Here is a 25,022-nt window from a genome sequence, read left to right as displayed (position 1 = left end):
TATATCTTTAGACAGTGAGTCTCTAAGGTTTTTGGGGCCAAGAACAAGAATTTCGTTTTTTTCTGAGTTTAACATCAGAAAATCGCAGGTCATCCAGGATTTTATGTCCTTAAGACATGTTTGTAATTTAGATAATTGATTAATTTCATCGGGCTTGATTGATAGATATAACTGCGTATCATCTGCATAACAGTGAAAGTTAATGGAGTGATTCCTAATAATTGTAGGACCTTGTCCTCGTCTTCCTCTACAAGAGACGCTTTATCTGTCTCTTAATTCAACAATCATCATATTATTTTGATTATGTTCCACCAGGAGAGTTTTCAAGGCCTCCTCTTTCCCTTTGACCTTTTTGACCCAGGAGGAGGTGAGACTGTGGCGCCGACAGTCTCCTGCACAGAGAGCCTGGTTCTTTTCAGATTCTCAGATGGGATCTCTAAGGTGTCAATATGTTTTATCCTCTTTAACAGAACACTGACTTCTCCACAGATCAGAACGACACCCTACACCTAAAGTGGATCGTGTGTGATAACAGAAATGCCTTTTTGATTGTAAATCAGGGTTAGATATCCCTGAAATGTGTTTACATCTCTTTTAGTCTGACAGGTCCATCTCCAGAGAGAAACTCCTCTGGAATCCACATCTGGCATTCTGACACCCCTTCCTCTAAAGTGTAAATTACGATGTTTTCTTTTGATAGTGGACATTCCAATCTAGGAAGCAGTAACAGCAGTTGCACAGATATAGATTTAGTTCTGTTGGAGTATTATGGTAAAATTTCATCTCCTCCTAATTAACAGATTGCCATCCAGCATGAGAAGGACGCAAATGTAATGTTTGTCTGATGTTTCTGTCATCAGATTGGACTAAGTTACAAAATCATGTGTAAAATGTGTGAATGTTTGATGGAGCCACAGTGCCACCTTTTGGTAAGGTTCTGGTATAGCGTAAGGTACTTTCAAAACGAACTTTGTTTGATAACTGTATAGAAATACAATAAGTAAATGCCTGACACATATTTGTTATAACAAGGATTAAGCTAGCACTATACGAAATATGTACAGTCCCTCAGTGCTGTTTTATGTGCGTGTTTAATGATTAATGATTTAATGATTTTAATCAGTTCCACTTTTCTTTTACATTAAGTAATTTCGGTTATGTGATGTTAAAACATGTGAACTATGTATTAAGTCATGGTGGGTTCTGTGAACGGTGAATTATGATCTCGAAACTTTAAAACACGATAGGAGTAAGTTGATAAAGTTACGTATATCAAATTATCACCAGAGGAAGTGACGCGCGCGGTCAGCTCCTCTCGTCCAGTTCCGCCTCCAGAATAAAAGCTATAAGAGATAGACTCCGGTCACTCTTCATTCTTCTCTTCGCTCTCGCTTTTCTTCTCTCTCTTGTATCCACTCGTTATTTATTCGCACTTTTTCTTTAATTTCCGTACTTTATTTTACTTCGTTTGCGACACGTGTTAATTTTTCATCAAGTAATAACTTGCCGTGCTGAAGTACTTTTCAAGTACTTTTATTTTGAAAGCTAAAGACACAAACGAATTTCTTCTTTTATATTTTTGTAGTCTTATCGTCAAGTATTGTCGCCTTTTCACAGAAAGTGAATTTAATCAAATTCTTGGACTTTCTTGGAGAATTCGCCAGGCTAGCGTTTCATCCTCCAGTTATTTTTAAACAAGAAGCTGAATTAGTTTACAGTCAAAGCTGAAGACCAACCACTCTAAGACATTCATCATCAGCCAGAAGGACGTCGCAGTAGTTGACTGCTCAAGAAGACGTATAAACGTTTCCAGCCGGACAAAGACATTATTCTCCAGCCACCGTGCCCCCAACGCTCACTAGCGCACACACCGCGCTGGGCCTTTTGGAGAGATTGCCACTGGAACCAGGGACGAGACGCAACTTCCTTCGGCCTGTTGGATCAGTGATGCAAAGCCGCAGTTGAGCTGAAAGCCAAGGACCTGGAATCCTTCCAAGTTCCATCTACAAACAAAGTATGCTGACTCTCCGGTACACGGCCGGATTCACACACATGAAAAAGAGCTGGTGTCTGTCTATAAGCTTTGATTCCCATCTTTTAAGTTTAAGAGAATTTTGGATTAGGGCCTCTCAGTTCTAAAATTTACTCTCGGAATATTTTAAACTTACTGCCGCATCGCAAAATCCACCATCGCTCCTGAATCACCTAATAGTAATAATTCATATATTGTCCACATACTCTGTTACTTGTTGTCATTTGTTTGTTTATCATTTCATGCTATTTACTCTGCATTAGTTTAGTTAATAAACATATATAACCGTATGTCCTTGTCGGTGCAGGTTTGATTTGATGCGGGGAAATCGATGAATCGTGTAAAAGAAATCACTACTTCAGAAATATGAGATTAAATATAGATTTTGAAACTTAATAAATTGATTTAAAATTGATTTGATTAGATCGGCGGAATAATTTCCTCCGGATTATTCCAGTAGCTAAACAAGGAGGTGGTGCCCCATTTACGAGTGTATTATTAATCACTAGTGATTAAATACTACTAATAATGAAAAAGTAGTGTATCCCCTACATAATGCTGCCTAAAGGGAGCATATATAAAGTAAATAGTATTGGTCCAAGTACAGAACCTTGTGGAACTCCATGACTAACTGTAGTATTTATGGAAGATTCATCGTTAACATGTACAAACTGAGAATGATCTGATAAGTATGACTTAAACCAGATTAGTGCGGTTCCTTTAATGCCAATTTGATGCTCAAGTCTCTGTAAAAGAATATCATGGTCAATGGTGTCAAATGCAGCACTAAGATCTAATAATACAAGTACAGAGACAAGTCCATTGTCAGAAGCAGTCAGAAGGTCATTATTAACTTTAACCAGAGCTGTCTCTGTGCTATGATGAACTCTAAATCCTGACTGAAAATCCTCAAATAAACTATTGTTATGTAGAAAGTCACACAACTCTTTGGCGACTACTTTCTCCAGAATCTTAGAGAGGAAGGGGAGGTTAGAAATTGGTCTATGGTTGCTTAAAACCCCTGGGTCAAGAGTGGACTTTTTAAGAAGGGGTTTAATTACAGCTACTTTAAAGGACTGTGGTACATATCCTGATAATAAAGAAAGATTAATCATATCCAGTAAAGAAGTGCCAATTAAGGGTACGACTTCTTTAAGCAGCCTAGTTGGGATCGGGTCTAACAGACAGGTTGATGGCTTCGATGAAGAAATTATTGAAGTTAACTGATGAAGATCGATAGCAGAAAAACAGTCTAAATATATATCTGATTTTAAATTAGTTAAAGTTCCTGAACTTGGAGAGCCACTGATAACTGTTGATGGCAGTTGGTGATTAATTTTCTCTCTAATAGTAATAAATGTATTATAAAAGAAGCTCATGAAATCGTTACTACTCAAGGGTATGGGGATATGTGGTTCAATAGAGCTGTGCCTCTCTGTCAGCCTGACTACAGTGCTGAAGAGGAACCTGGGGTTGCTCTTATTTTCTTCTATTAGTGTTGACTAATAGGCTCCTCTGGCATTACGGAGGGCCTTTCTATAGGTTTTTAGATTATCTTGCCAAATTGAGCAATATTCTAATAGGTAACAAATGCATGTTTTTCTGCATCCGTTAGTGAAAGGGTGTGTCTAATTTTTGTAATATTACGTAGATGAAAAAAGGCAGTCATGGAGGTCTGCTTTATGTAGGAATTAAATTACATGTCCTGATCAAAGATAACTCCAAGATTCCTGAAAGTGGTGCTAGAGGCCAAGTTAATGCCATCTAGAGTGACTATATCTTTAGACAGTGAGTCTCTGAAGTTTTTCGGGCCAAGTACAAGAATTTTAGTTTAATATGAGAAAATTGCAGCTCATCCAGGTTTTTATGTCCTTAGAAGAAGAAGAAGAAGATATATACTTTATTAAGACATTTGTAATTTAGATAATTGATTCATTTCATCAGGCTTGATCGATAGATATAACTAGGTATCATCTGGATAACAATGAAAATTAATGGAGTGATTCCTAATAATGTTGCCTAAGGGAAGCACATATAAAGTGAATAGAATTGGTCCAAGTACAGAACCTTGTGGAACTCCATACTTCCAAGACAAAATAGACTATTTCCAGGATTTTTGGTCGTTTTAATTAATTTTCAGACATTTCCATGTCTGGAAAACTAGTCCCTAAATTTTCAGCTTTACCATTTTCATCCACTAAAACTTGCATTATACATTACAATCTGAACTGGAGCCTTTTCCTCTATATTTTGCCTTAACATCAAATTTAAACAAACAATTACAGTGGTGGTCTTGAGTCTCACTAGCTAGGCTAGTTATGACTCCAGAAAAAGAAAAATCTCAGACAAAAGTTGAGAGTTTAACAGTGTGTTGACAAAAAAAGTTAGCTTTATAAGGCTCAAATGTGTTTTGTGGCTCCAGACAGATTTTTATTTATTAACCTTTTCGGCCAAAAATTTCTCTTTTGATTGTAAAGGTTGCTGACCCCTGAGTTAGTGGTTGCTAGGCCACTAGCCACTTAATTGCATTTTTCCTGTTTGCTTGTTGTTGCGTGTTTTCCTTTTGCCTAACCCTGTCTCCTGTTCCCTGCAGTCCCATCTGCTCTGAGTCCGGTTCCCAGCCTCCAGTCGTGCATACCCTTTCCCATCCCTTACAATAAATACTTTTTTTCTCTCTCTCTATTCCCTGTCCCCTGAGTGTCTGCACTTGGTTCACTAGACCAGCCCTAACAGTGTTTCTGTCTTTATAATATACTATAAGTGTAGGAAACCTGTATGGTGTAGTTAACTGCAGTAGAGTAGTAGTAGTAGCTGAAACTTTAACCGTATCCAAAAAGCCAAGAAAGATAATTGAATTCTCAGTCTCCAGGGATTCAAATAGAGACGCTGAGAATGAGACTCAACAACGACTCATTGTATTGTTCATAGTTTACAGTTTACACTATATTATTCCTAATAGCTGCATATATACAGCAAAACTTGAATGAAGTTTGATGACATGGTAGAGCATGGAAGTAGTGTGGGATCATGGGAATTGTTGTCTGCACCATCAATGCCATCACTGCGGTCAGTTTCTCCTGGTTAGGATTCCTTCAGTGTTCATGATTCAGGAGGTTTCTACCGGGAGCCAATTATCCACAGAGGTCTCCTCCACTCCAATACAAACAGACCCGCTGATTAAAACCGCTAAAAACACTGAATAAAGCAGTTCCACCTTACAAATCACCGTTTTTGTTGACGTCCCAGAGGGGCTGCAAGTCGAGCTGCTGCTAGTGTTAGCTCAGCTTGTTTCTCTGATTAAGTTAACTTAAGATCCATCCAAGACATCCAATGACTAAAATCCTTCATCTGGTTCAAATCCAGAGTTAAAAAGCACCAAGATCTAAACAGTGGCTGGTAAAAATGTGGTTATAAACTGGATAAAAAGTCAATGTATGACAGCTTCTGGCAGACAACCACAACGCTGATGCATGCACAAAGGGGATATAACGCCATTGACAGACGACCGGTGAAACGCAGCGTTACCTGAATAAAATTAGTTTGAACATTGTTGGAAACATTTCGGATAATGTAACACTACTCAACTACATACAGAACAAAGAGCTAGAGTTTATAGACAGTTTAATGTAGAAATGTTACATATTCTATCTTTAAGAGACACGCATTGTGTAAAAACATGCGTGTATATCAACCTTGTTGTTCCTCTGTCATCTTATGTGTTTGCACTGTGCTTAAGCCAAATATTGACTCTGTGTATGTCATTTTCTGATGAGCCGTGGCATCAGTGTGTGTGTGTGGGTTAATGATGCCTCTGTGTGTGTGTGCTGCTCAGTGGCCTGTGTGTGAGTGTGTCGCTTCATAAAACATGCCAGCGAGGAACCCAGTGAGCGACGGTGGAACTTAACGAGTCGTGATCCGACAGTGGTCATGGAAACCCATCCTGTGCATCCACTCAGTTTCTAAGTGTATCGGGCAGAGGGTGCAAAAGACAATATTGTATTAATATTTATTTATATCTGCTTGTTACAAGGTGGAAGAAAGGAAAGAACACAACATTTGTTAATACAGTTTGAGGTGAACAATGCTTGGCCGCCTGATATTTGTTTTGTTAAGTTTTTTCTTTTGTTTGTTGTTTTGCCTTCATCATGTCATGTCACATGTTATTTGTCTCTTTCTGTTCTAAGGAAGGTCAAACACACGATAAAAACGATTCAGGACACAGAAAATAATCAGAGGTTCGGCTTTTGTAATTAGAAAACACGTGACATCTTTGAATCATTCCATAAAAAGATCATTGATTTCAAGTCCACTCTTTCCTTAAAAAAAAACAACAACAAACAAAAATAACATACAGTACCAAAACCAAAATAAAAAATTACAAAAAATCAGTTTACAGAGTGGTTTTTCAAAGCTTGGGGATGAGCTGATTGAAAAGCACAACTGGGGGGGGGGGACTGCATTGCATATTCACACTGAGATCTGATCCCTCAGCATCAGCTGGAGGGCGTTAAGGTCAGTTCTTACATGAGCAAAGTACTTGACAAAAACACAGGCAACATACATGTGTTTTCCTATCAATGAGGACAAAAGGAGCATTTGTGGACAGGACCATGGAAGGAAACCCATGACAGCATTCCTTTTTTCATCGCACAGTGAATGCAAAAAAACAAACTATAAGAACTATAAGCTGAAACAATAAAAATAAATTATTTGCATAAATAAGGTCAATGATAAATAAAATACAAGAGTTGTTAGGCGAAGCTGCTTTGGCACATTTGTGGACTTACAGTACTATGATTATTAGGTCCAAATAACAGTGCTTTTTCATTTGTTAGAGGCTACTGCGTGTCATGCCAATTGTGCGTTGCCCTGGGCAGCTCTCAACTTACATGCCACTTCCCAGAATACAGATGAGAGCAGGCACGCGCTTCACCTTTTGGGTAAAAACAAGCGCTATAAATTGAAAAAAACGTGTGACAATGTTATAGTAATATCACATTGGACAGACCAAAACGGCAAAGGAAACGTCTTCATGACAGGAAAAGTGACAAATGTTGTAGCTGTATGCACTGTAATGCAGTAAGTTATTTTAACTAATCGAAACAAACACATTTTAAGTATCACAAACTCAGTTTTAGAAGTTAAAAAGATTCTTGATTTAGCACTTTTTACTAGGGATTTTGTTTCAACAGTACAAATAAAACTTAGTGTCACTAAAAATTATTAAAGCAAATATTTTTTTGTAACTAAACAAAATTAAGTTAGTTTTACTTAAAATGTTCGTAGTAATCATTTTTTAAAATTTAAATTAACTTGTTTAGTTTTACAGTGTATGTCAGGTTTGTTCACTTTGATGGAGGGAGATTGAAAGAACGTAACTCAATTGTTTGCCTTGTTGGCAATAGGATTTAGGCTCCTTATAGCCAAAAAGCAGTAGGGTGTTATTATGTTATGGCATTAACTGCCAGTCAAATTAGAATGGCTGCTTTCACCCAAAAGGGGGCTGGGCTTGATACATGGGCAAAGTACCCAGGTGGGCGGCTTTCATCTATCCCTTACCATGTCAACACATTCTTTTCCAAGTTGTTCAGTGCTTTTGTGTTTCTTTTAAAGTGCAGCAATGCGATTTCTACAGAGAAGCATCAGAGTTTTTTCTACTGGCAAACAGAGCAATCAAACCAATATAGATCTATACGTCATGTCAATACTTTTAAAGCTGGATTAGTTAACTTTTATATATATTATATTTTACCGAAGTTTTCACATTCAAATTCTTGCAAATGCCATTAGTAACACTAGGAGGAGCCAGAGGAACCTGATTTTTTCATGGATTATCTGTCTCATGTACTACTGTCAGGATATAGGTAAAGTTTCAGCAAATATGTTATACGTTATTTTTATAAAAGTTACCTACTGCAGCTTTAAATACAAGCCAATGACTGGTCATAAACCTCTTGCATATGTGTCCAAGTAGCTATCAAAAATACACGTTGTGAAAATATATTTGTGCTACTGTACTGTAACCAATAACATATGTTTACATTACATTAGTATAAGTGCCTTTAGATACTCTTGGCTTAAAATATGACATGATATGAAAAATTATTTGGCTTCATTATTACTGGCCTGGAGATCTTGTACAGTATAAGAGCATGGCTTTATTTGTGGGTGGGACATAAAGCAGTGTTACTCTCTTCCAGTAATGGGGAAAGAACAGAAGAAGGGGATCGATATAAATGCCTTTTTTTCCACATTAAATGCTTCATTCACATGGCATACAATACACACCACACAGGGCTCAGCTGTTGTGTTGTCTTTTGAAGGAAATTGACGTAAAAAATTAAAGATAAAATCAGACTTACATTCTAAAAAGTAATTTGAACATAGTGAAATCTCTGTAGAAATGCTTCCTGGTACATAAAAACTCCTTCAATCAGGTACACACACATGCAGTCACAGCAGAAGAGAGCAGCATGTACTACAGAAGGTTGTGTGTGTGTGTGTGTGTGTGTGTGTGTGTGTGTGTGTGTGTGTGAGGTGTGCACGAAGGCATCCTGGGGCTGTTTTAGTTTGTTGTTGGTGCGTCTGTATTAATTTTGTCCATTTTGTGTGGTTGCATGTCATGCGTATATTGGTGGGCGGCGCCATTATGACTGAGAGAAGGCTGTTGGCATAGAGAGGCACCCCCCATCTCGTCTCTGACGTCATAACCTGGCATGCAGGTTGACGATGACGCCGTCTTCGGGCAGGTCTTTGACAGGCAGGTCGCTCGTGTCTCCTGCCCCGTGGTCGGTGCTTTCGCAGCTGCTCTGAGGCGACTCAGGAGGAGGCTGGTACAGGACGCTTGCTAACAGGAAAAAGATTGTCCCCAAAAGCTGAAAAAAGAGGAGGACAGTGGTGAGGAGAGGCAGTTGAAAATTCAGATAAATGACGCACAGAAAAAAACTCACAAACGGACCTACTACAGCCGGCATATAAGCATCAAAAGTTGTATTGCAATTTTTCATCTAGTGTGTAACATTTAGGAGGATCTATTGTCAGAAATGGAATATAATATTTATATTCATTCATAGGCATCTTTGTGTATTTGTTACCTTAGAATTAACTACAGAGGGAGCTAGTCTTCCATGTTGAACCACGATGTTTCTACAGTAGCCCAGAACAGACAAACCAAACACTGGCTTTCATGCGAGTTTCATAATCACCATAGTTTTTCATGGCAAGCAGTATTCAGTTGGTTGCAGTCTTCAACTTCACACTAGTACCCACTAAATCCTACACACTTGATCTTTAAAGCAGTGGTTCCCAACCTTTTTCCTAGATTCAACCTCCATATCGGTAATTAAATTTCAAGTCAAAGTAGAGTAAAGGTTTTTTCAAATACCAAAAAATTTTTATTCTTTTCTACTTCCTTCGGCTCCTCCTAGTGCATTTACAAGAATCTGCCGGGCCTGGACGAAAACAACCAATGAGAGCCAAGAAAGATAGACGCTTTGGGAAGGAGGCTTGAGGATAGTGGATTGTTAAGTCTCCTTCCCAACGTCAATATTTCACGACCTGTGGAATGAGACTCAACAATCAACTATCTTTCTCTTGTAAATGCCATTAGGAGCACTAGGAGGAACCAGAGCAACCAGATCTTTTCACAGATTATCTGTCTCATGTACTACTGTCAGGATATAGTGAAAGTTTCAGTGAATATGACAAAAACTTATGTTTATAAGTTACGTACTGCAGCTTTAAGACTGAATGTAAGACTACAGTAAATTACCTGTTATTATGTGTAGCATTACCTTATAGATGATGCCAGCCACTAATGTGTACCGGCTCATGGCTGAGTTCTGATAGAGGTAGCAGGAGCCCTGCTCACCACACTGATCCTGCCACAGTAAGCAAGATATGTCAATCACAGAGCCAAATGCTATGGGTCCTGGGATACCACCTGTAAGGAAACAGTAACACCGATTGGACAAGTTCATGGCATCTGCGTAGAGAGACTGAAGCCCTTTGGTAGTGATTTAGAGGTTAAAAGTAAACTTACCAAATGTGCGCACCACAATCCACTGGATGCCAAGTCCAAAGGATCTCTGGCTGTCTGGCACACACCTACACAGCAAAGAGTTGGTCAGACATGCAGCCATACTGGACCTCAATTTTATAATTCATATGTTTGTACTGACAATGCTATGAAAAGACTCCCTGGCACTTGCTTGCTGGCTCTGTGCCACTATTGGGATTATTACTGTTGTTACAAGAGATCAACAGTGTCTCACAGCACAGTGTTCTTGTAAAGAAGGTGACTGATGTGTACCCTTTTTAGAGCATGCAATGAGATGCCATTTTCATAATTTTCTGCAAGAAAAAAACTCAAAAAATTATAAGCAGCAGCATAGTAGATACAATTACTATGCAACTCTTCACTCCTACTAAACTTGCAATTATGCTCTGGTTTGGTCTCCACCAGCTCCTGAGAGAAATATTTGGCTCTTTAGATGCTTTATCAGCGTTAAGTATAGCTAAGTTACATTTTTGGAAGTTGTAGATGGATTCAGATGGTAAAAGATAATAATCACGATTCTTACATGAATAGATTGTTTCCCTCCACTCCTACTAAAAAGCTCTACAGAGTTGATGGGAACTGCAGAGTTGGGGGGAAATTCTCTGTGAATTCTATGAGCGACCCCTTTCAAACATAGTTAGTGATGTGATTGTTCTTAATTTCTTTAATGTAAAATATTGATTATTGCTGCTTTAATCTAAATTTCAGTGAGAACTAGAGTTTAAAATATAGAAGCTAGTCATTATAGTGGGTTAAATGGCAAAACATAAATAGTCATAAAATGTCATGACATGCACTCTTTATTTAATGTTTCTGCAAATGTGACGAAAACTGATTTTTCTGAAAGTTACCTACTGTTACTTTTTATTTTACAAGTAATATTTCATATGCACAAAGCAAAATTTCTTAACTCAACCCACCTTTTAAGTTTAAGTTATTGCAAAAAGAAAAAGTCAATCGTTACAATGTATTTATTTACTTGATTTATTTATAAAAACACAAGATGATGAGAATGCTATCTTTAGAAAGAGGTCTCTCTTAAGCAGCAATCTTTAGCTACTAAATATAAATAATAAAGTGCCCCCCTAACTAGACAACAAAACTCTGAAGAGTCTACCCTGGGACTTTGCCCCTGAATCACGTCGCACACTAATTAATACAGCAAAACTGCAAACACACAGCTAAACCTGATCTTTGTGAGATGGGGACATGTAGGAAATAATGAGGTAAATGCTTTGCTATTTGACAAATAGTGTCTTTAGTTTAGTAATACAAACACTTGGATTATTTTTGCGCAACTGGTTTAGAATGATATAAATATATTTGGCTGACAAAAAGCAGGGGCTGGGACTAAGAAATATTTTTACTGACAATCGCCAAGTGCTTGCTCATGGTGGGAACTGCTGGGTCTGTAAATAATTTTATAAGCAGTACGGTCTGGACCTGCTTTATTTGAAAAGTGTCCTGAGATAACTTTTAAATAAAATTGAGTAGCACTTGCACCAAAGCTTTCAGTCTTATTCCTATATATCTATATTCTGGATGATTTTAAAGAGGGGTTTGTTCATATATCATTCACTTCCTGATTAATATAATATTTTATTCATAAATTTTATTTTTATGGCTGTTGACCGTATTTTCTAATATGTCTGCGAAATGAAATTTGAACCTGGTTTACAATTTCCCTAAATATGTAATACAAAAATGTAAGCAATCAACTAGGTTTCCTTTTGTTATTTGTTATTTGTTATTTGTGTCTCCCCTTAATTTAACAAACTCATCAGTGCTGGTTACAACCAGAATCTACAGTGAAACTTTGTGTGTGTGTGTGTGTGTGTGTGTGTGTGGCCACTGACCTGAGCGTGGCGGTGAGTGCTGGGATGCTACAGAGGAAGGTGAAGGAGATGATGATGAAGAGGAAGGAGAGGAACGCTGGCATGTGATGGCAGGAGCTGCCACACTTTCCTGCCAGAGCGAAGCCCTCCTCGCCCCAGGACAAGTTCCCCACTACACAGCTACATCCAGAGTACACCTAAACACAAACACATATTGCCACATTTATAGACAAATATTGGGCCTCATGCAAGAAGCGATATATGAAAATGTATCTTATTTTTGTTCATATCTAGGATTTGTTCTTATTTTGTTCCTGTTATTTTGATATATTTGTACCCACTGATTTCTGGGATCCACCAATGTGGATTCAGAGACTTCAAGGAACATTCTACGAGTGGTCGAGTCTAGTTTTCACCGACAAAAACATTTTCTTCTTCCAGCCTTATCCCCAGTGTTTCTTAGTGTTTGGGACTTTTGCTGTGTGTGTAAGCACCTCAGATCACTGTTAATCAAGTCTAATACCCCTCTAGTAAAATGACGTTTGGTGTGTGCACTGTACCTGTTTGCCTGTGGAGTGTTCGGTGTGGTTGATGGAGCTGCAGCCAGCGTGGCAGGGAGAATAGTACATCACACTGTCCGCCCCACACACAGGGTTGTACAATTCTCTGACACAACTGCAGCCCACATTACAGTCCACTGTCAGGTTCTCCTCCAAAAAGGAGCTGCAGCCAGGAGAGGAAGAAGGGTTTTTACAGGGTTTTTGTCATGTTAATTAACAGATATTTTCTGTATTTTTTAAATGCATGAAAATATTAATACAATTACAAAAATAGCCTATACATTTACATGTCTGATGTAAAATAGCATGAAAAAAATATATATAAATTATCATAAAATAACTATATATTAAAAGAAAATCTTAATTTTTCACATAAAAAGACATTTTTTTTTAAAATTGTTTATTTAATAGATTAAACTGTTTAATACTGTAATTCATTTCTAAAAATACACAACAATAATGATAATTGACAGAAAAATAAGTATTTGTTCTGTTATTTTACAGTATTTTTTGGTGCCCCAGCTGCCAGAATATTACATTATTTTTAGAATCTTTTTTTACAGTGAAGAAGGACTTATTATTTTATTAGGACTTATTATTACTTATTAGGAATTATTTGTCAGCATTAAGTAGCTTAGTTGTGATTTCTAATACTCTGTGATATTTCCATGTAATCAAAATGGTTATATTATTTATATATTATAAGTATAAAGTATATATATAATAAGTATAAAAACATTTCTGAAGAAGCACATAAATAAGCTTCACATATCTCAATACACTGACAGGTGAAGTGAATAACACTCATTATCTGGTTATCATGGCTCCTGTCAGTGGGTGGGATATATCAGGCAGCAAGTGAACATTTTGTCCTCAAAGTTGATGTGTTAGAAGCAGGAATAATGGGCAGCGTGAGGATTTGAGCAACTTTGGTAAAGCCCAAATTGTGATGGCTAGGTGATGGGTCAGAGCATCTCCAAAACTGCAGCTCTTGTGGGGTGTTCCTGGTCTGCAGTGATCAGTACCTATCAAAAGTGATCCAAGGAAGGAAAAGCATCCAAGGCTCATTGATGATCCGACAGGTAAGCTACTGTAGCTCAAACTGCTGAAACAGGTAATGCTGGTTCTGTTAGAAAGGTGTCAGAACACACAGTGCAGAGCAGTCTGTTGGTGTGGGGCTGCAGAACATTCTGACCACCAGGTTGCCAAGGTGGTCAGAATATTATGGCTGATCAGTGTCAATCTTAGCGAATCAAATTAAATTCCCCTGATTATTCTCTATATCAATGTCCTAACTGTGTCAAAAAGCAATAAACTAAATGCAAATGTTTGGCGGTTCCATATTAACCGCATGGGTACAGGTGCAAACTACGGCTGACACCTTCTGGTCAGTTGATTGATTGTTGGTTGATACGCTCTCATCCAACTAAATTCTTAGTGTTTGGACAATCTTACCGTGTTACCACACGCTGCCCTTTTTTTTATGGCAACGTCTGTGTGTGCATTTTACTACAGACTGCTTTGGAGTAAGGAGGGCTAATATGTAATAGTTACGTTCAAGATCAATGATGAATCGGTAACATTACCGGCTGTCCATGACGTGACTTCAAACTTGCTGTAAGCTATCCCATGTTTTATGTTGTTTTAATCTTAATTTTGTTGTTTAGTCTGCCGAACTCTGCTTTAGCATGTTACTAAGTTGCGAAAAAATATTTTCATAAAAATTACCTACTGCAGCTTTAATGTATTCGTTATTGTCCAATAAAATCATGAAATCTAAATGACATTCATAAAGATGCACAAATGAACAAATTATCTAATTCCTTTCAATTAGAATGAGTGCAGGATTAGCCAGTGGTTCAACTTTTTCTGGCATGCCCCCTTTCAGAAGCCAAGAAAACTTCACGCCCACTTTTCCACAAATTTTATCAATCAATAAAAAATAATCCAAGTTGAATTTCAGTGAAATACAACTTTTAAGCTAATAATATGTGAATAAAGCTAATAATCAACACTAACACAAACACTGCCTACCCGTTTCTATGGCGCAGCTTGCTGGGCAAGTCATACAGGTGTTTGTACTGGTCCAGCTGGTGTTTGTCCATCAGACCGGACTGGTACGGTGCTGTGACACCAGCCATAGGCATGTTGGGGCAGTCGATGAGGAAGATGAAGATGGCGAGCAGACTGACCATAGCACACATCATGCAGAAACGGATGATGCCTCGACAGCGCAGGTTCAACCTCTTCACGATGTAGCCACCCAGGAAGGTGCCGCCACCACCTGCTGGTACCACCATATATCCTGGGAGGGGGAGAAAAATAACATAAATACACATGGTAAATGGACCTGTACTTGTATAGCGCCTTTCTAGTCTTCTGACCACTCAAAGCGCTTTTACATTACATGCCACATTCACCCTTTCACACACATTCACTCAGTGATGGCAAAGTCCATCGAACAGAAACTAACATTCATACACACTCACACACCGATGTACGGCATCGGGAGCAATTCGGGGTTCAGTATCTTGCTCAAGGATACTTCGACATGTGGCACCAGGAGCCGGGGATCGAACCCACAACCGTCCGATATGCAGTCAGACTGTACAAACTGTAACTGTAACTGAGTTTAAAGGAAAAAATAACGATCAGAAGTCTTGAAGAGGTCATATTTTCAATCACTCCCCCCTTTACGTGGGATTTCCCCATTTATTTTACAGATTTTTTCTGTATTTTTTTAAAACATGGATATATTAATACAATTATAATATATATAAATAGCCTGGGATTTTACATGTCTAATGTAAAAAAATATGAATGATCTCTAACTTTTATGTTTATTTGAATTTTCTTTTTTTCACATAAAAAGAAAAGTTAAAATAAATTTTTAAATTTATAATTTTTTCACAGATATTTACTGTTTATCTAGCAAATTTAACTGTTAAATTCAAATTTGATACTGTTAATACATTTCTAAAATTATGTAAAATAATCAGTAAATAATAGTACTTTGGATTTGTTTGTTAATTGACCGATATCTTACATTATAACAACAAACATGTTAAATAAATGTTTTTTATAAGTGTATTAACAATGGTAAACTGTCAAAAATACAGATTTTATCACTGAAAACAGCAATAATCACTGTAATTTCACAGATGGTGACTTTTATTATAGTTCTATAACTTTCTTTTCTGATTAAATTCAAATGTATCCTGATTATTTGTATTATAGCATTCGCCTGTATTTATAGGTAATTTAATTGTTTCTACATGTGTAAATATCTAATTAAACATTAAAAAGCCAAAAATGACACAAGATTTCATGTAAAATATTAAGACTAAAAGCTGTATTTTACAGTATTTGTTTTGGGTCCCAGCTACCAGATTACTGTTATTTTTTTTTTTACACTGTATGATTGTACCTCTTTATTAGTCACTCACCGAACCACGTGGCAGCCTCCGATGCACTGAGACTGAACTGTGACTCCAAGAACTTTGGACCAAAGGTGGACATGCCAGCGATGAGGGTGGCCTCGGTAGCCCCAGCCAGGCACAGGAACAGGAAGGTGGGATTCTTTAAGAGGAGCAGCACGGATCTGGAGAAAGAGAGAACTTCCTTTTTAATTAAAGCAGGCCGCTGTAATCTCAAAAGCCTGGAGTCGTTCCGAATACAAATAAACACCACCCCAGATCCAAAGTTATATCATTGTGTTGGTGCATTGAGCTGGACGGACTCACTGAGAATGAGCATACACTGTTTTATCATCTATTTTAGTCTAAATGGGACCATACATTATTAGGAAACAGTTTACTGACCTAATAATAATTTCTCCATAAGAGTGCATAGTATTGTTTTTTATTGCAGCCAGTGGAGCTGCCCCCTGCTGGCCATTACATAGAATGCAGGTTTAAGACACTTCTGCATTGGCTTCACTTCACAGACCTGGAAGCTCTGTGCATTATATATACTGTCAGTGGTAAAACTCATAACATGTCTGTCTTGACTTGTCTGGTAATGTGACATTTATTACAAAAAAGTTTCTATTTTGGTCCTAATATACTTCGCATAGTTTAGTCCACTTTAAAGAAAACAAAGGAAACATTGCTTTTAAACAGTTAAAGAGTGGTTGTCTCACTCTTTAATTGTTTTATTTACCTATTACCTTGATAGATTTTTTTTACAGTATATCTATTTATTGCTATGCTTAATCAAAATAATAAAAAACTTCTCTATTTGTCTGTAGTATTGTGCTTAAACATAACCTCAACTCACAACAAAGAATACACTAACATCAATACTTCTTGGGATCAATTTTTATTTGTCTTTTGCATATTTGGTAATCCAAAAGTAACACAAAGTAATTAAGTTACGTTACTTTAATATTGTGATACTTGGATTAGGTTGCTAACTACATCTTTTAACCCAACCCTGTGTCTGAGTGGCCACTGTAACAATACTGTCATACTGGCTTTATGACAATATAATCAATATAGAAATCTACATTTTTATAGAAACAAGCTAAAATTGAAAATCATTTACATTGATGTTGCTTGTGGAAGTTTTGGCTATTTAGATGGTTAATATAGAGCTCATTAGATCCACCCCTGGTAACTGAATTAATTTCTTCAAGTAACCAGTATCACGTTCATTTTCTCACAGACCAAATTTCATCAGGTCAGGTCAGAATTAAGTGAGTAACATTAGATTTTGTAGTAATTTGTGTTGAACACTAGATGATCTGACTTCCGCAATATGGCGACTAGTAGGGTATCTATGTTTCTATATCTATGATAGAAAACACATCTCCACAAAGTCATGATAGCTTATATGCTATATGCCTTTGTCAGTGTTTAGAAATGGAGCCATTACTACTAAAGGGACTACTAAATAGTCATTAATGTTTAGAAGGGAATTTTTTTAGCGCACATCTCAAGCTGATAAGAGATCAGCTCTGGTTAGCTAAGATATCACATGGAAATCCAGTTAGTGTCAGTGAAAATTTCATTCAGTTTTCTTCAAAGAAATGAATTGCAACCCCTAGTAGGGGGAGATTGGGAACCAGTTAAATCACCTTATTAAAATCGAGGGCTCTGATCAGATCACTAGATGCTAGTCTATAATAATGCGATTATGGAAGTAAGTGCACTACCTTGGCATGTCTTTGACCGATTTGCCAAACTGAGGGTCTGAGGCTGTTGTGTGGCTTCCGTCCTTAAGCTGGTGGGCCTCAGAGACCCGCATAGCCACATACTCCTGAGAGCCTGCAGGAAGAGGAAGAAGAATAGTAAGGGAGATACTTTTGCCATTCCTATACCAATTTCCAAAAATCAAAAAATTTATATGAGAATGTTTTTTTAATTTCTTTTCTTCCGTCCTGGTGTGAGAAAGAGTATGTGTGTACATGCACAGTGGACAGAAGTGGTACCTGGTAGCTGCCGTGGGTAGCCTAGGATGGGGAATGCTATCAGTAGAGCTGCTGCTCCTCCTGCTAGGAAGCCGATCCACCAAGCCCCGACCCACAGAGGGTTCTCTGGTGTCATCTCTGTCCTGTGACAACACACACACACACACATTGTATGAATCACTTGACATTTACTGATATTAACCTCTACATGCTAGTCCACTACTCCATAGTGTGAAATGTATATTCTACTACATTAGTCTTACAAAGTCTGTAATGCTAGTCTGTTGTATTCTATTGTAAGTCTGCCTTATTGCTTCAGGCCAAGAAGGTTATGTTTTTGGTGCCGTTTGTGGGTTTCTTTGTTTGACACTTGATGGAAGGGTCTAGCACAGGCCAAGTTTGAAACCATACAATTTTGGAGTGGATCCAAATCATGGGGGGTACACAAATTATTTTTCACTTTCCTATGATAAAAGGGAACTGAAAGCACATGCATTGACACGTTATACTTGAAGCAAATGCTGTGCCAACGACTATACATACAACAAAACACAACAACTCATATACATACACACACACAGCACATAAGTATAAAATAACAACAACAACTCCAGTAAAAGGTAAGCAAGCAATATTTCTGTCTGCTTTGTCTGCACTGAGATGGTTAAGCTAACAGCAAACTCTTATAAACAAGCTGTCTGTATTGTAGTCCAACTGTTTATCTTAGCTTGCCACCAATCTTCAAATCTGGCAAAATTCTTGTAAACTGAAATAAGGTGGAGATCATTGTCGGTGGAGATCATTGTCAAATGCCACCAGGCGTGTAATAAACGTCACCAGGTGTTTTATTATAATAATTATTAAAAGTAATTCTAGTTTATTATTGTTCTAGTCCATTCTGCCACTAAAAGAAGACTCACGTCAGGTGGATCTCAGTGTAGATGTTGAGGAAGTATCCGCCCAGCAGGTAGCCTGCTGCTGGACCCACAATGGCTGCTGTATAGAATATCCCTGTGAGAGAGAGAGAGAGAGAGAGAGAGAGAGAGAGAGAGAGAGAGAGAGAGAGAGATCACAGCCACAGAGCCAGGCCACGGGTGTGTCAGCACAGTGACTGTCTACTTCCTGTTTCCTACTTACCTCTTCCTGTCCTTCAGGTTAAAACTGCCCCATTGTTACAGGGCTCTGTGACCACAAAGTGAATGTTTCATGATTAAAAAGGAGATTGAAGTGAGCGACTGTGCGTGTGTGTTTGTGTGTTTTGGTGTGAGCACTTCCTTGAGTAGGTTACACTGTGCTCTGCTGCTATTTGAAATGGGCAAAGCTTTAGGGACAAGGCCCAATTTAGGGACATTTTGTCCTACTGATGTACACAGCGAATGCTGTAAATGGGGTCGATAGGAACCAAAATTACAGGGCTGGAACTTGAACTTACTTGTGTATCACAGAGCACTGGTTCCCAAATGTTTTCCTTAAGGGACCCCTTTTCTATCATTGACTAAAGTGACTAAGTGACATATTTTATGGATATTTCATATAATATATTTAGTGTATAACAATTACAGTAGAGAACAACTATACAATAATAAGTTAATAAATGATAAACTATACAATTAACCCAAACAATGAACACAATAACTGCAGGATGTTTGTGTAAAATGAGCGATTTGGATGAATTTCCATGAATGAAAGGCACTATAAAAGTACAGGTCCATTTACCATTTACCATGGCAGACAGCTGCTGTGACAACCAGTATTGTAATCAACTCTGGCATCTGTATAGTGATACTCATACAAAAACCTAAATTCACATTGATGCAAACAACAAACACATTTGAGTCTGAATGAGCAACAGGAGGCAGGTGGGATTTTTTCCACAGCCATTATGCAAATATGCTATTTGCATTTGTTGTTAAATCTTGAACAGCAATTTTTGTGTAAAAGGCGTAGTTTAATCCTGATCCACACTTCTTAGTACAAGAATTTAGTTTTTTTCTGAGTTCAACATCAGAAAATTGCAGGTCATCCAGGATTTTTAAGTCCTTATTTAGATAATTGATTATTTCATCGGGCTTGATCGATAGATATAACTGCGTATCATCTGCATTGCAATGAAAGTTAATGGAGTGATTCCTAATAATGTTGCCTAAAGGGAGCATATATAAAGTAAATAGTATTGGTCCAAGTACAGAACCTTGTGGAACTCCATGACTAACTGTGGTATTTATGGAAGATTCATCGTTAACATATACAAACTGCGAGCGATCTGATAAGTATGACTTGAACCAGCTTAGTGCAGTTCCTTTAATGCCAATTTGATGCTCAAGTCTCTGTAAAGAATATTATGGTCAATGGTGTCAAATGTAGCACTAAGATCTAATAATACAAGTACAGAGACAAGTCCATTATCAGAAGCAATCAAAAGGTCATTATTAACTTTAACCAGAGCTGTCTCTGTGCTATGATGAACTCTAAATCCTGACTGAAAATCCTCAAATAAACTATTGTTATGTAAAAAGTCACACAACTCTTTGGCGACTACTTTCTCCAGAATCTTAGAGAGGAAGGGGAGGTTAGAAATCGGTCTATAGTTGGCTAGAACCCCTGGGTCAAGAGTGAGCTTTTTAAGAAGGGTTTTAATTACAGCTACTTTAAAGGACTGTGGTACATATCCTGATAATAAAGAAAGATTAATCATATCTAGTAAAGAAGTGCCAATTAAGGGTACGACTTCTTTAAGCAGCCTAGTTGGGATGGGGTCTAACAGACAGGTTGATGGCTTCGATGTAGAAATGATTGAAGTTAACTGATGAAGATCGATAGCAGAAAAACAGTCTAAATATATATCTGAGTTTATATTAGTTAAAGTCCCTGAACTTGGAGAGCCACTGATAACTGTTGAGGGCATTTGGTGATTAATTTTCTCTCTAATAGTAATAATTTTATCATAAAAGAAGCTCATGAAATCATTGTTACTTAGGGTTATGGGGATATGTGGCTCAATAGAGCTGTGACTCTCTGTCAGCCTGGCTACAGTGCTGAAGAGGAACCTAGGGTTATTCTTATTTTCTTCTATTAGTGCTGAATAATAGGCTCCTCTGGCATTACTGAGGGCCTTTCTATAAGTTTTAAGATTATCATGCCAAATTGAGCGATATTCTAATAATTTAGAAGAGCGGCATTTCGTTTCCGACTTCCTTGTTTTTTGCTTTAATTGGCGGGTTTGGTGGTTGTACCACGGTGCTAGTTTCCTATGTTTTAATATTTTCCTTTTTATTGGAGCGATAGAGTCTAATGTTGATCGTAGTGTGCCTGCAGCACTATCAACAAGATTATCAATTTCGGAGGGATTAAAGTTGTTATAGGACTCTGTTAAATTCAGACATGGCATTGAATTAAACACTGAAGGAATCTCCTCCTTAAATTTAGCTACAGCACTGTTAGATAGACATCTGCTGTAGGAAGTTTTGCCTAATGGCTTATAAGCTAATAGTATGAATTCAAAAGTTACTAAATAATGGTCAGATAGGAAAGGATTATGTGGGAAGACTATTAAATGTTCAATATCAATGCTATATGATAGAACAAGGTCAAGGGTGTGATTAAAACAATGAGTTGGTTTATTTACACTCTGACAGAAGCCAATTGAGTCTATTAATGAGATAAATGCATTACTAAGGCTGTCATTGTCAACATCCACATGAATATTAAAATCACCTACAATAATCACTTTGTCTGTTTTAAGGACTAAACTTAATAAAAACTCTGAGAATTCAGATATAAAATCAGAGTACGGTCCAGGAGCGCGGTACACTATAACAAATAGAACTGGCTGCAGTGTTTTCCAGTTTGGGCGAGAAAGACTAAGAACAAGACTTTCAAATGAATTATAATTTAGTTTTGGTTTAGGGTCCATTAAAACGCTCGAATCATATATGGCTGCTACTCCACCTCCCCGGCCAGTGCCTCGAGGAATGTGAGTATTAATATGACGGGGGGGGATTCATTTAGGCTAACATACTCCTCGTGGGACAACCAGGTCTCAGTAAGACAAAGTAAATCAATATCATAATCTCATATTAATTCATTCACTAAAACAGCTTTAGAGGACAGAGACCTGATATTTAACAGTCCACATTTCATTCCCTTATTTTGTGCTACTGACGAGTTGGTTTTAATTTTTATTCGAATGTTTTTTGTTTCTTTAAATAATTTAGGTGGTCGGGGGACAGACACAGTCTCTATGGGGTTTTGGGTGGGTGACTGTTCTAAAGAAAGCGCAGAGAAGTGTGAAAGACAGCAGCTCTGCTTCCTGGTCCTAACTCTGGACTGTCAGGTTTTAGAAAAGCAAGCGTTTGGAATTAAAAATAATAATAATAACAATAAAGGAAAACAAAATTTACAATAAATTAATAATAATCAATAATCTATACTGTTGGTAGTACTGTAACTATGATTGACTCAATCACAATCACAGTCACAATCAATCAATCTCAATCAATAAGTAATTAATTACAATGAATCAATCAATCAATCAGTTTGTGTCAACTAAAAATGTCATTAAAACAGTAGTAACGTAACAGGCTACAGTTCAAACAAGTAGTCTGTTGTCAATATAACAGTAATAACAAAGAAGAGGGAAAAAAAATGAAAGAAAGTTAGAAAATGAAAATAATATATTAAAAATTAAAATAAATAAATAAAATAGTAAGCGTGTGTTTTAGAAAGTGAATATATAAAAAAAATATATATAAAAAATATATATATATATTTTATATATTTTATTGAGTTTCCACTGGTTATCCTCAGTTCATCGCATGAGGAGACATATTTTGCTGCAATTATTTGACATTTGGGCATTTCTCCCAGTAAATAGGGGAGTTTCTGTGTGTCTGATATGAATTCGAATTCGGGGTATATTTGGGAAATGTTTGCGAAGTGTTTTTCTCCTAAGGTTTTATATTTATGGCATGAGGTTAGAAAGTGCAGCTCTGTCTCTACCTGTCCTCTGTCACACTGGGAGCAGAGTCTCTCTCCTCTTCTGGTAGCCAGTTCTGTCTGTGGCGACCCTTTTCTATGGCCAGGCTGTGTTCACTCAGTCTGTACATTGTCACCATTTTTCTTAGTTTAGGACATTTTATTGTGCTCAGGTAATTTGCCAGTGTGAATTCTCTTTTTAGGGTCAGATAACATTGTAATTTACTTTGTATTTTGGTCGTTTCTTTCCAGTATTCAATATATTTTTCTTTTTGCTTGTTGATAATTTGGTTTGGTCTGCTTGAGTTGGTGTTGCTGTCCTGAGGCTGTTGGGGACATGTTACTGCAGAGAGCCTCAGGACCAGCTGGCTGAGGGGACTCTTCTCTGGTTTCAGCATCTGGTATGTTAGGGCTTTGTGATGGTATGTCTGGGGGTTAAAAATTGAATTGATCTTTTCTGTATTTTTAGTACAGCTCTGCACAGATTATTTGGTGTTTTTCTCTGCACCTGCAGGATGCTCTTACAGAACTCGGTGTGGAAAGATTCTATGATTGTTTTGTCCCATTTGTCAAATTCCTTATTTAGTTTTGGTCCCCAAATTTCGCTGCCATATAGAATTATTGGTTCTACTACAAATTGGAAAATTTTAAGACAGATTTAGATTGGAAAATAAATTTTAATGTTTCTCTTTATTGCATAGAAAGCTCTCCTTGCTTTGTCCCTCAGATCTTTCACAGCCATGTTGAGGTTTCCTGTGTATGTAATGTTGAGACCAAGGTAAATGTAGTTTTTTGTATGTTGTAATTTAGTGGTGTCTAAATAGAAATTGTGTGTAACCTGATTTCTGTATTGTTTCTGAAAGATCATTATCTTAGTCTTTGCCTTGTTTACTGTCAGGGCCCAGGTTTGACAAAATCTCTGCAGCAGATTAAGGTGCTGCTGCAAACCTTCTTTAGTAGGTGAAAGCAACACTAAGTCATCTGCATATAGCAGACCTCTGATCTCTGTGTCGTTCAGGGTGAGGCCAGGTACCGTGGAATGCTCTAGTTGGTTCGCTAATTCATTGATATAGTTTGAAGAGAATTGGACTGAGATTGCATCCCTGCCTCACTCCCCGGCCCTGGGAGAATAACGCTGTTTGTTTGTTTCCAATCTTTACGGCACATTCACTTTTTGTATACATGTTCTTAATCAGATCATATGTTTTTCCTCCAATGCAACTTTCAAGTAGCCTATAGAAAAGGCCCTTGTGCCAGATGGAATCAAAGGTTTTTTTGAAGTCAACGAAACAGGCATATACCTTTCTTTTCTTCATTTTTGATTCTTGATCAATTAAAGTGTGGAGGGTAAATATATGGTCCGTTGTGCGGGAATTTGGCAAGAAACTAATTTGGCATTTATGCAGAATATTGTGGTCGTCAAGAAAGTTGACATATCGTTTATTAATGATGTTGCAGAATATTTTTCCCAGGTTACTGGAGACACATATTCCTCTGTAGTTATTTGGATCGTATTTATTTCCGGATTTATGAATTAGGGTTATTAAACCTTTGTTCCAGTTGACAGAATAGTATTGAATAGTTTTAGTATAGCCAATCTGATTTTATGGTCTGAGTATTTGATCATTTCGTTGAGGATTCCATCCTGGATTACCATAAGCCTTTTTTCCTTTCAGGGACTGGGTGACTTCTGTTAATTCTTGTTCTGTTACTGGGTAATCTAGAGGGTTTTGGTTGTTTTTTATCACCGCCTCCAGAGTTTTCCATTTCGTGATCTCTCTCTCTCTCTCTCTCACACCCCAACTGGTCGAGGCAGACGACCACCCATCTAGAGCCAAAGGGTCTGTCCTAGGTTTCTGCCTCTTCCTTGTCCCCATCGCCAAGTGCTTGCTCATGGTGGTACTGTTGGGTCTCTGTAGTGAAGTCCTGTATAGGGCTCCAGTAGGGGACTCCATCGTTCTCCTGGGAGACTTCAACGCACATGTGTGCAATGATGGAGACACTTGGAGGGGCGTGATTGGGAGGAACGGCCTCCCCGATTTGAACCCGAGCGGTGTTTTGTTACTGGACTTCTGTGCTAGTCATGGATTGTTAGCTAATGCAAATAATATGAAAGGCAATAATCTGCTCTGCTATTATAGTAGCATCATCC

At 37.6% G+C, this 25,022-nt stretch overlaps 1 protein-coding gene across 2 annotated transcripts in view; it reads right to left on the bottom strand.

The window, feature by feature from the left end:
* Positions 1-6,024: 6,024 nt before the first annotated feature.
* Positions 6,025-25,022, bottom strand: part of slco4a1 (solute carrier organic anion transporter family, member 4A1) — a 59,713-nt gene continuing 40,715 nt past the window's right edge. For both annotated transcript variants that reach the window (XM_051426018.1, XM_051426019.1), the window contains exons 3-12: positions 18,817-18,907; positions 17,918-18,039; positions 17,642-17,753; positions 15,933-16,087; positions 14,521-14,791; positions 12,487-12,649; positions 11,948-12,123; positions 10,074-10,138; positions 9,826-9,974; positions 6,025-8,907 (exon numbers count right to left, since the gene is read on the bottom strand). In XM_051426018.1, coding sequence (XP_051281978.1) covers positions 8,737-8,907; positions 9,826-9,974; positions 10,074-10,138; positions 11,948-12,123; positions 12,487-12,649; positions 14,521-14,791; positions 15,933-16,087; positions 17,642-17,753; positions 17,918-18,039; positions 18,817-18,907 — 1,475 coding nt within the window. In that variant the 3' untranslated portion in view covers positions 6,025-8,736. The remainder of the gene's footprint in view (positions 8,908-9,825; positions 9,975-10,073; positions 10,139-11,947; positions 12,124-12,486; positions 12,650-14,520; positions 14,792-15,932; positions 16,088-17,641; positions 17,754-17,917; positions 18,040-18,816; positions 18,908-25,022) is intronic.

The sequence above is a fragment of the Dicentrarchus labrax genome, unplaced genomic scaffold (assembly GCF_905237075.1).
Source record: "Dicentrarchus labrax unplaced genomic scaffold, dlabrax2021, whole genome shotgun sequence".
In the NCBI taxonomy this organism is placed as follows: domain Eukaryota; kingdom Metazoa; phylum Chordata; class Actinopteri; family Moronidae; genus Dicentrarchus; species Dicentrarchus labrax.
The sequence above is the reverse complement of the archived record's forward strand: the minus strand, read 5'-3'. Positions and strand labels throughout refer to the sequence as shown.